Source organism: Entelurus aequoreus, linkage group LG14, assembly GCF_033978785.1.
Source record: "Entelurus aequoreus isolate RoL-2023_Sb linkage group LG14, RoL_Eaeq_v1.1, whole genome shotgun sequence".
NCBI lineage: Eukaryota > Metazoa > Chordata > Actinopteri > Syngnathiformes > Syngnathidae > Entelurus > Entelurus aequoreus.
In genome coordinates, this window is record NC_084744.1 from 54,984,745 (window position 1) to 54,998,116 (window position 13,372).

Here is a 13,372-nt window from a genome sequence, read left to right on the forward strand (position 1 = left end):
ACAGGACAAAAAATAAAAAAATAAAAAACATTTTTATTTTTATTTTTTTAAATCTATTTGTGGCGGCCTTAATTCTTTCGTGGCGGGCCGCCACAAATAAATTAATGTGTGGGAAACACTGAAGACACTTTACCCACCTGCTCCCAGTGCCACCCACACTGGTTTAAAAATGTAACTTGGATATTGGGTTTCACAATATAAAGCGCTTTGAGTCCCTAGAGAAAAGCGCTATATAAATATAATTCCCTTCACTTCACTGGGTATTTGTTCTGTTGTGTTTATGTTGCGTCGCGGTGCACATATTCTCCCGACATGTGTTTGTCATCGTTGTTTAGTGTGGTTTCACTATAAGGCACATGTTTATGACAGTGTTGGCGTTGTTTATACGGCCACCCTTAGTGTGACATGTATGGCTGTTGAGTAAGAATGCCCTTCGTTCATTTTATCATGGGGGTATCAAAATCAAAAATACTTCAAAAGTATGAGGTGGGTAAAGCTCAACCTTGTAGTCCGGGAAATACGGTAAACAACTGGTGGAAAAAGATAATCGGTAAAAAAAATAAAAAATAACCGCGTCCTGGGGACGTGTGGACTTCTGTAATTTCGCGTCCTTTCTGATGTCAGTGCGTTAGAGCCCTGCGTGGCATTTACCGCCATCAGTGTGTGAATGTGGAAATAGTGTCAAAGCGCTTTAAGTACCTTGAAGGTAGAAAAGAGCTACACAAGTATAACCCATTTACCGTGAGAGGAACAAGTCATTCTTGTGATTCCCACCAATATCCCCCCCTTTGGCTCCGATTCGCCACTTCTGACTCATTGGTGTTTCTGGTATGAGTCACAGACAGCTCACATGGAATTCCAGTATTATTTCATTGTAGTAGGATGTTGAAGGTGACTGTTTTAAAAAAAAAAAAGTACTACATCCCAACCAATGCTTTCCCACAAAAGCTGAAATACAACCCCTGGCAAAAATGATGGAATCAACAATCTTGGAGGATGTTCATTCAGTTGTTTATTTTGTTTAATTGTGTTTTATATATATATATATATATATATACAGTATATATGTATGTATGTATGTATGTATATATATTTATGTATGTATATATGTATGTATGTATGTATGTATATATATATATATATATATATATATATATATATATATATATATATATATATATATATATATATATATATATATTAATATATGTATGTATATATATATATATTAATATATGTATGTATATACTGTATATATTTATATGTGTATGTATATATATATTTATATATGTATGTATGTATGTATATACATATTTATATATGTATGTATATATATATTTGTATATGTATGTATATCCATCCATCCATTTTCTACCGCTTGTCCCTTTTATATTTATATATGTATGTATCAGTGGCGTGCGGTGAGGTTCATGTCTGGTGAGGCACTGACTTCATCACAGTCAGATTTACAAACATATGAACCCTAAAGAGTATCTTATTCACCATTTGATTGGCAGCAGTTAACGGGTTGTGTTTAAAAGCTCATACCAGCATTCTTCCCTGCTTGGCACTCAGCATCAAGGGTTGGAATTGGGGGTTAAATCACCAAAAATTATTCCCAGGCACGGCGCCGCTGCGGCCCACTGCTCCCCTCACCTCCCAGGGGGTGAACAAGGGATGGGTCAAATGCAGAGGACACATTTCACCACACCTAGTGTGTGTGTGACAATCATTGGTACTTTAACTTAACTTTACACTTACAAACTGTAGCATGCACACAAAAAAGCACATTTAATAAAAAAAAACGTTATTCAATGTTTATTTATATAGCCCTAAATCACAAGTGTCTCAAAGGGCTGTACAAGCCACAACGACATCCTCGGTACAGAGCCCACATACGGGTCTTACCTTTACTTATAAGTGCGGGAGCAGTGGTGTTAATGTTGGAAGAGTTGTGAATGAATGAAATATGAAATCCGCGCTGCCGTCTGCAGGTGTACCTAATGTTGTGTACCTGTTCACGGCTCCTCCGGCGCGCCGCGCGAGCATTGTTGTTTTTGCACTTTTTGGCTTCTTGTTAAGTGACTTTCTTTGGGTGGATTCGGTCTCGCACGTGGAGGGTTTGGGTGTGGGCTTTGGTTGGTGTGGCCGCGGCGCTCCCGTCGAAGTTAAATGGAAAATAACTTTAGTATAATCACTGGATACATATAACAATTTAATTATTTTTTTTTCTTTTTACTTTTTTTTTTCTTTCCATGATGGCAGGTGAGGCCGTGCCTCCCCTGCCTCTAGTGACGGCACGCCACTGGTATGTATATATATATATATATATATATATATATATATATATATATATATATATATATATATATATATATATATATATATATATATATATATATATATATATATATATATATATATATATATATATATATATATATATCTATACATACATGTATACATATCAATATACATACATATGCATACATATATACATACATACATATACACATACATACATATATATTTACATACATATACATATATATATAAATATATATACATACATACATATATATATATATATATATATATACATACATATATAAATATATATACATACATACATATACATACATATATACATGTATATATACACATACATATATATATACATACATATATAAATATATATACATACATACATATATAAATATATATACATACATATATAAATATATATAAATATATATATACATACATATATATAAATATATATATATATATATATATATATATATATATATATATATATATATATATATATATATATATATATATATATACACACACATATATATATATATATATATATATATATATATATATATATATATATATATATATATATATATATATATATATATATACACACACATATATATATATATATATATATATATATATATATATATACATATATATATATATATATATATATATATATATATATATATGACTTGAATACACCTCACGGTGATGCTTGGACACGTCATCAGTGATAAACCCGGGGTCATAGGGTGTTTCGGGTCTTTAATCATCAGACACCCTCGCCCGGGCGACCCAGCCGGGGGTGATCAGACCCCGGCCTGTGTCCAAGTAGTATATATATATATATATATATATATATATATATATATATATATATATATATATATATATATATATATATATATATATATATATATATATATATATAGGATGTTCATTCAGTTGTTTATTTTGTTTAATTGTGTTATATATTTATGTATGTATGTATGTATGTATATATATTCATGTATGTATATATATGTATGTGTATATATACATGTACTGTATATATATGTATATGTATGTATATATGTATGTATATGTGTGTATATTGATATGTATATATGTATGTATATATAAATATATATATATATATACAGTATATATATAGTCAAGGTTTTTGGGGTTTATCCGTTATACAGTGCTCAATACCGGGATAGAGTGGAATATACGTTAGGTAGGAAAAAGGTACGTTAGAACAGTGGTCCCCAACCACCGGACCGATTGGTACCGGGCCGCACAAGAAATTAAAAAAAAAAAAAAAAAAAAAATATATATTTTTTTTAATTAAATCAACATAAAAAACACAATATATACATTATATATGAATATAGATCAATACAGTCTGCAGGGATACTGTCCGTAAGCACACATGATTGTATTTGTTAATGAAAAAAAAAAAAAAAAATTTTTTTTTTTTTTTTTAAATTTCACCCTCCACCCCCCCGCCCCCCCGGTCCGTGGGACACATTTTCAAGCGTTGACCGGTCCGCAGCTACAAAAAGGTTGGGGACCACTGCGTTAGAACATCCCCTGAAGAGCAGAGAAACCTGCGAAACAGGCTTGTAGGGATAAAATAGCCTCTGTGTTTTTTCCTGACCTAACGTGTATATATATATATATATATATATATATATATATATATATATATATATATATATATATATATATATATATATATATATATATATATATATATATATATATACACACACACACACCGTAATTTCCGGACTATAAGCCGCACCTGACTATAAGCCGCACCAGCTAAATTTAGGGGAAAATATAAATTGCTCCATATGTAAGCCGCACCCGACTATAAGCCGCAGGGTTTTGATGTGTAATTACCGTAGTATATAAGGGTTCCTGCTACCACGGAGGGGATTGTCGGGACAGAGATGACTGTTTGGGAAGGCAAAGCGTCCCATTTATTAACAATAAATCTTTCAATCATTCAATCAAACTTTCACATCTTTGACATGGCGAACAGCATTCGTGCAGAGTACAAATAATACAGCGGTGCAAAGTAATACAAAGTGCTCGCATGTACGTTATCAAAATAACCAGCCTACCGGTATATGAAAAGTCAGTCTTTAATCATTGTGTCATCGTCTTCCTCCTGCGTACTAAAACCACCGAAATCCTCTTCGTCGGTGTCGGAGAAGAACAGGCCGTAAATAAGCCGCACCGTTGTATAAGCCGCAGGGACCAGAACGAGGGGAAAAAGTAGCGGCTTATAGTCCGGAAATTACGGTATATATATGTTGTTGTTGTTGTTGTTGTGGGTTGTGTGCCACATGTATGTTAACTTTCTGTGTGGCTATGGTTTATTTGCATCATGAGTGGGAAATGTTTTTGGCTTGGGACATATAAATTAATGCTATGCTCACGTCGTGGTAATATAAAACTCATGGTTATTGGCTAACATTATACTGTCCACAACGTGGCAAAATGTTTGCAGTGACAACACTGTCACGTCATTAAAATTTAACTGGGGACATCTAGCGGGCCAGACTTCAAATTTAACACCGGACCTCTCCTGGGCCAGACTTGGCCCCATTTTAGCGCAAAAACCTGTTAAAAACGTTCATAGAAGAAAGACACAGAAGGTCAATGTCATGGCCTCCAAACAGTCCGGATCTCAATCCAATTGAAAAATCTGTGACGGATATTGTAGACAATAGTCCATGACGAGACTCCAACCTGCAAAGCTGTTCTGGCAACAGCAATCAGAAAATGTTGGAGAGAGATTGATGAAGCGTTCTGTTTGCCACTCGTTAAGTTGCAACTCGTTTAACTCTTGTGTAAGCCGGAGGTGATGCACAAAAGTACTAGTGGTGTGTTAGTGTTTTGTGTATTTTCGATGATTCCATAATTTTTTTCACACTGCTTGATCTAAAAATTAAACTGTTACTACCACAACAAATCCAGAAAGTTGCCATTTGAAATGACTATTAGTTTTGTGCCATGTCTGTTATCACCATAAGGAACACCCCCCAAGATTTGGTTCCATCATTTTTGCCAGGGGTTGCAGTGTTTACCCCAGAAAATGTGTTAGTTAAGGTGGTGTCACTCCAGGGGAAGGGGTAATTAAATAAACAGTGTAATTTGGCCTGTTGCCACCATCACGTCTCTATCTCGTCGCTGCCTGGGGGGGGGGGGGGGGGGGGGGGGGGGGCAATAGACTACAGACTGTGGTGAAGTAGGCCGGCTTCGGCGCGTGAAGAAGCCTACAATTTTTGGCTGTGTTTTCCGCTCCGTATGCTGAATGGCAATATACGATATATATCTCGATATTTTTTCCGTAAAGTAAAAACAAAAAACAAAACAGTCCTAGTTACCTGAGATACTAAGTATGTCATTATTTTGTCTTAGTAAGTCAATATTTACTATATTGTGTGTTACGGACAGCAAAGCCCTGTCTGTCTGAGAGAAAGACAAGCATTATTGACCTACAGTTAACAACTAAGTTATTTCACTTTACCTTTTTCTGTGTTGAAGCAGCAAAAAAGGACATTATGTTAAATGAAGAGTTTCTGTCTCTGATAGTTGATATAATAATGTAACTGCATCATTAAGCCTACATGAACTCCATGGTGTTCAGGGATGAATAGTCTCTCCTATTGCTATTGTACTATTTTTTATTATTTATTAGTAAGTCAATATTTACTAAGTCAAAATAATGATTAAGTCAAATTAATGACTTACTGTAAGTAAGCGTTTACAATAACCGTTTGAAAAAAAGAGCTGACATATGCTCAACTCATCATGCTTAATTTATTATAGCATTTGGGAAGCCCGTAGTTGATTTTTACTATGTCAATGTTATATTTTTATCAACATGTGATAGCAGGGACCCTGCCATTCAAAACTAGGCTGCTACATTACTAATAGTACAATAGCAATAGGAGAGACTAGTCATCCCTGAACACCATGGAGTTCATGTAGGCTTTATGATGCAGTTACATTATTATATCAACTATCAGAGACAGAAACTCTTCATTTAACATAATGTCCTTTTTTGCTGCTTCAACACAGAAAAAGGTAAAGTGAAATAACTTAGTTGTTAACTGTAGGCCAATAATGCTTGTCTTTCTCTCAGACAGACATGGCTTTGCTGTCCGTAACACACACACGCACACACCTCAAAATTAGCTAACGTTACGCTAAAAGCTAATTAGCTTTCTCCTCAAGTCGACAAAAAAAAAAAAATTGTAAAATTTTTTTTTTAAGACTTTAGTTTAGGCGGTGGCTCTTTGTTGTTAACAACAAAGCGCTGTGGGAACCCTGGGTTGTATAAAAACAGATCTACTTCCCTCTCAGAGACCATCATGGGGCCATGTTTGAATGGAGCCAAACAAAGCCGCCATGGATACAATCTAGCAAAGTGTGTTTAAACACCTGATTTATCCACAATCAGAGGCAAGACATGCCAAACAACAATGGGTGGTCTCAAAAGCTGATGAATCGCGCTTTTCCATCTGGCAATCTATTGGACGAGTCTGGGTTTGGAGGTTGCCAGGAGACCGCTACATTTCGGACCGCATTGTGCCGAGTGTGAAATTTGGTGGAGGAGGAATTATGGTGCGGGGTTGTTTTTCAGGATTTATCCACAAAGACATGCTAAACAACAATGGGTGGTCTCAAAAGCTGATGAATCGCGCTTTTCCATCTGGCAATCTATTGGACGAGTCTGGGTTTGGAGGTTGCCAGGAGAATGCTACATTTCGGACCGCATTGTGCCGAGTGTGAAATTTGGTGGAGGAGGAATTATGGTGTGGGGTTGTTTTTCATGATTTATCCACAATCAGAGGCAAGACGTGCTAAACAACAATGGGTGGTCTCAAAAAGCTGATGAATCGCGCTTTTCCATCTGGCAAATCTGATGGACGAGTCCGGGTTTGGAGGTTGCCACGAGAACGGTACATTTATGGTGCGGGGTAGGTCGTGAGTTCAAACCCCGGCCGAGTCATACCAAAGACTATAGAAAAAAAATGGGACCCATTACCTCCCTGCTTGGCACTCAGCATCAAGGGTTGGAATTGGGGGTTAAGTCACCAAAAATGATTCCCGGGCGCGGCCACCGCTGCTGCTCACTGCTCCCCTCACCTCCCAGGGGGTGAACAAGGGGATGGGTCAAATGCAGAGGACAAATTTCACCACAACTAGTGTGGGTGTGACAATCATTGGTACTTTAACTTAACTTAACGGTACATTTCGGACCGCAATGTGCCGAGTGTGACATTTGGTGGAGGAGGAATTATGGTGTGGGGTTGTTTTTCAGGATTTATCTACAATCAGAGGCAATACATGCTAAACAACAATGGGTGGTCTCAAAAGCCCCTCAGTCCCACCTTTTGGGTTTGTGCACAAACGTCAGTTTGGCATTTTAAATGGTACTAGCTGGTAAATCATAGCCGGCGATTTTGTGGCATTTAAACAACACTGGCGGGATTTTAGATTAGAGATTTAAAATGAGGCACAGGATAATCCCGGAGCCCGAACAGAATTAAGTGTAAGGTTAAATCCAAACATTAGAACCTTTTTGCAAAACCGCAGGGAATTTGGAAAATATGTTCCATTTATTCTTAGGTAAGCTGTTGAAAAGATTAATTTGTTCCCATCATAGCCCAGTTTAGCATGTAGACTGGAGGAAGTGAAGGCTGTGGTAATGACATTATGTTTTAAGCGTTATACAGTCGTGGTCAAAAGTCCACATACACGTGTAAAGAACATAATGTCATGGCTGTCTTGAGTTTCCAATCATTTCTACAACTCTTATTTTTTTGTGATAGAGTGATTGGAGCACATACTTTCATGAAGTTTGGTTCTTTTATGAATTTATTATGGGTCTACTGAAAATGTGACCAAATCTGCTGGGTCAAAAGTATACATACAGCAATGATAATATGTGGTTATATGTCCCTTGGCAAGTTTCACTGCAATAAGGCACTTTTGGTAGCCATCCACAAGCTTCTGCTTGAAATTTTTGACCACTCCTCTTGACAAAATTGGTGCAGTTCAGCTAAATGTGTTTGTTTTCTGACATGGACTTGTTTCTTTAGCATTGTCCACACGTTTAAATCAGGGCTTCTCCTAAAACCTTAATTCTAGCCTGATTTAACCATTCCAATACACTTTTGACGTGTGTTTGGGGTCATTGTCCTGTTGGAACACCCAAACCGATACCGATAATTTTGAAACCGATACCGATAATTTCCGATATTACATATTAAAGCATTTATCGGCTGATAATATCGGCAGTCCGATATTATCGGACATCTCTAGACAATGTCTCACACTAGTGTGCCGCGGCACAGTGGTTGAAAAACACTGACTTACACACATGTGAAGGCACCATTAATGCTGAAAGGTACATACAGGTTTTGGAGCAACATATGTTGCCTACCAAACAACGTCTTTTTCATGGACGCCCCTGCTTATTTCAGCAAGACAATGCCAAGCCACGTGTTACATCAACGTGGCTTCATAGTAAAAGAGTGCGGGTACTAGACTGGCCTGCCTGTAGTCCAGACCTGTCTCCCATTGAAAATGTGTGGCGCATTATGAAGCCTAAAATCGGCCCAGCCCTACCTAGACTCACTGCTGATTTATTGTTACAGTATTAGTACACTGCAAAAACTGAAATCTAAGTAAGATTAAATATCTCAAATAAGGGTGATATTTGCTTATTTTCTGTGTGATAAGATAATTCTTCTCACTAAGCAGATTTTATGTTAGAGTGTTTTACTTGTTTTAAAGGCCTACTGAAAGCCACTACTACCGACCACGCAGTCTGATAGTTTATATATCAATGATGAAATCTTAACATTGCAACACATGCCAATACGGCCGGGTTAACTTATAAAGTGCAATTTTAAATTTCCCGCTAAACTTCCGGTTGGAAACGTCTATGTATGATGACGTATGCGCGTGACGTCACGACGGCAACGGAAGTATTCCATACCATACAAACTGCTCTGTTTTCATCGAACAATTCCACAGTATTCTGGACATCTGTGTTGGTGAATATTTTGCAATTTGTTTAATGGACATTGGAGACTGCAAAGAAGAAAGTTGTAGGTGCGATCGGTGTATTAGCGGCTGGCTGCAGCAACACAATCAGGAGGTTGTGTTGTGTTTGAGCTGGATAGCAGACGCAGTACCGTGAGTACAGCTTTGGCTTCCAAACATCTGATCGCTTGCCCGTACGTGCGTGTCGCTATGTGCATGTCACGTACGTAACTTTGGGGAAATATATGTTTCTTGCCGACTCTGATGGCGGCCGGGGTGTCGTCGAAAGCTACAACGCCCGCCGCCACTCCGTAGCTAAGTTAGCTTCAATTGTTAAGCTTCGCCAAGCTGGAAATTATTAACCGTGTATTTACATGTTCATGGTTTAATAGTATTGTTGATCTTCTGTCTATCCTTCCAGTCAGGGTTTTTTAAAATTTTGTTTCTATCTGCATTTGAGCCCGATGCTATCCCGTTAGCTCCGTAGCTAAAGTGCGTCAACGATGTATTGTTGTGGAGATAAAAGTCACTGTGAATGTCCACTTCGCGTTCTCGACTCTCATTTTCAAGAGGATATAGTATCCGAGGTGGTTTAAAATACAAATCCGTGATCCACAATAGAAAAAGGAGAAAGTGTGGAATCCAATGAGCCAGCCTGTACCTAAGTTACGGTCAGAGCGAAAAAAGATACACCCTGCACTGCCTCTCTAGTCCTTCACTCTAACGTTCCTCATCCACAAATCTTTCATCCTCGCTCAAATTAATTGGGTAATCGTCGCTTTCTCGATCCGAATCTCTCTCGCTCCATTGTAAACAACGGGGAATTGTGAGGAATCCTTCCTCCTGTGACGTCACGCTACTTCCGGTATAGGCAAGGCTTTTTTTAATCAGCGACCAAAAGTTGCAAACTTTATCGTCGTTGTTCTATACCAAATCCTTTCAGCAAAAATATGGCAATATTGCGAAATGATCAAGTATGACACATAGAATGGATCTGCTATCCCCGTTTAAATAAAAAAAAATTAATTTCAGTAGGCCGTTAAGGGGTTTGGTCCTAAATGATCTCAGTAAGATATTACAGCTTGTTGCTGAGATTTGATGACCTATATTGAGTAAAACATGCTTGAAACTAGAATATCAACTGATGCAAAGCTGTGTCATCAACACTCACAAGTATAAAACTACTTTTTTAAAGTAATAATTTCTTACTTCAAGCATGAAAAAAAAATCATGATGCCGAGCGCATATCATTATGTCAAGATGATGGCATTTGCTTAATTTAAGAATATTTTTCAACATATTGAGCAAAAAGGTGTCTTTTTTTTTTCTACCAAGAAAAGTGCACTTGTTATTAGTGAGAATATACTTATTTTAAGGTATTTTTGGGTTCATTGAGGTTAGCTAATTTTACTTGTTTTGGAAAGTCTTGACAAGCCAAATTTTCCTGCTCTATTGGCAGATAATTTTGCTTAGTTCAAATAAAATACCCCTCATTTTTGTATTTTTTTTCTTCTTGTTTTTGAACACTGACTTTTTGCAGTGTAGGATAGACATTAACATATGTACACCAACAATGTTGCAAACCTGCTGACAGTTTCCTGAAAAAAAGGGAAAAGGTATTTCTTAAAGGGTTGATCAGTGTGCATGTGTCAGCCTTGTTTTGCCTGCGAACTATAAATATGTTCTCTCAGTTCCTCCGGCTATTTAAAGACACACAGAAGCAGATGGTTCGAGCAGCCGGGTGCAGGTTTTGTGAGCCTACCAAATGTTTTGGCATTCCGACTCACTTGGCTCAGCTCCCACCATGCACCTGTCCCACGCTGTCCATCTGGGACAAAGAAACATGACTCGAAGTCTTTTCACCAAGTCATTATCTGATTTTTCCAAATAAGATAACAAAATATTGTCCAATCAAACATCGTCTATTCCAATCTTGGTGCACCTCGTTTCCCGCCTTCGACACTCTCATTTTCTCTCTTCCTCTTTGTACAGGCTCAAGACAAAAGGAAAGCCCTGGAGGAGACCAAGTCCTACACCACTCAGTCTCTGGCCAGCGTGGCTTACCAAATCAATGCCTTGGCCAACAATGTGCTCCAGCTACTGGACATCCAGGCCTCGCAACTACGACGCATGGAGTCCTCCATCAACCACATCTCCCAGGTACATACACCACACCCTCTAACGCAGACCTGGGCAAATTAATGCCCGGGGGCCACATGCGGCCCGTTAAGCTTTTCAATCTGGCCCGCCGGACATTCCTAAAACATTTTTTTAGATGTTTAAGATGGAAGGTGTAGCCGCCATTATGATGTGCAGTCATGTTTTCTAACGACCGTAAGTCTTGAACTGTACTAAGTGTTTCAATGGTTGGAATCTGCACTTTTGAATGATATACTAGTTACTATGGTCATCTAATTAGTTACTATGGTCATCTAATTAGTTACTATGGTAATCTACGTCACAGCAGCTCAGACGAGGCACCAAACAGTGTGGGCGGGAAGCGTTTCCACAGACGCGGAAGGAGATTTTCACAACAAAGTTCTAAAGCTTAGTGATGTATCAGATATATCAGATTGTAGGTGAGTTTATTTTGTACCCTACGCGTTCATATTTCACTGTTTGTTGCATTTTTGTTGCGTTTCACTTGATTGTAAAATATGTCGATCGAAAGGGGGTGTGACATTCATATTTTGTCAATATTCCGTGTTTTATCGTTCATAGAAAAATTTAAAATTCACTTGATTGTAAAATATGTCGATCGAAAGGGGGTGTGACATTCATATTTTGTCAATATTCAGCGTTTTATCGTTCATAGAAAAATGTAAAATTCACTTGATTGTAAAATATGTCGATCGAAAGGGGGTGTGACATTCATATTTTGTCAATATTCAGCGTTTTATCGTTCATAGAAAAATGTAAAATTCACTTGATTGTAAAATATGTCGATCGAAAGGGGGTGTGACATTCATATTTTGTCAATATTCAGAGTTTTATCGTTCATAGAAAAATGTAAAATTCACTTGATTGTAAAATATGTCGATCGAAAGGGGGTGTGACATTCATATTTTGTCAATATTCCGTGTTTTATCGTAATATTCCGTGTTTTATCGTTCATAGAAAAATGTAAAATTCACTTGATTGTAAAATATGTCGATCGAAAGGGGGTGTGACATTCATATTTTGTCAATATTCCGTGTTTTATCGTTCATAGAAACATTTAAAATTCACTTGATTGTAAAATATGTCGATCGAAAGGGGGTGTGACATTCATATTTTGTCAATATTCAGAGTTTTATCGTTCATAGAAAAATTTAAAATTCACTTGATTGTAAAATATGTCGATCGAAAGGGGGTGTGACATTCATATTTTGTCAATATTCAGCGTTTTATCGTTCATAGAAAAATGTAAAATTCCATTAAGTTTTTTAAGGCGGTCTGTCATAATGTTTTAAGCAATCAATCAGACATTATTGAGAGGTTTTGTATTAGTGTTCCTAAAAATAGATATACCGGCCCCCAGACACATTTTTTCCTCTAAATGTGGCTCCCAAGTCAGAATAATTGCCCAGGCCTGCTCTAACGTCTATCCATACTAGCAGTAAAAGGCACTTAGGACATTTTTGAAACCGTCATCATTATTCAACACATTCAATAGGATAAAGTACAGAAGTGTCATAATTTACAGTCGTGGTCAAAAGTTGTCTTGAGTTTCCAATAATTTCTACAACTCTTATTTTTTTGTGATGGAGTGATTGGAGCACATACTTGTTGGTCACAAAAAAACATTCATGAAGTTTGGTTCTTTTATGAATTTATTATGGGTCTACTGAAAATGTGAGCAAATCTGCTGGGTCAAAATGTTAATATTTGCTTACATGTCCCTTGGCAAGTTTCACTGCAATAAGGCGCTTTTGGTAGCCATCCACAAGCTTCTGCTTGAATTTTTGACCACTCCTCTTGACAAAATTGGTGCAGTTCAGCTAAA

General features: G+C 37.1%; 1 protein-coding gene across 3 annotated transcripts in view; it reads left to right on the forward strand.

The window, feature by feature from the left end:
- LOC133665061 (abl interactor 1-like) overlaps window positions 1–13,372 on the forward strand; it is an 82,157-nt gene that overhangs the window by 4,845 nt on the left and 63,940 nt on the right. For all 3 annotated transcript variants that reach the window (XM_062070223.1, XM_062070225.1, XM_062070224.1), the window contains exon 2: window positions 11,380–11,547. In XM_062070223.1, coding sequence (XP_061926207.1) covers window positions 11,380–11,547 — 168 coding nt within the window. The remainder of the gene's footprint in view (window positions 1–11,379; window positions 11,548–13,372) is intronic.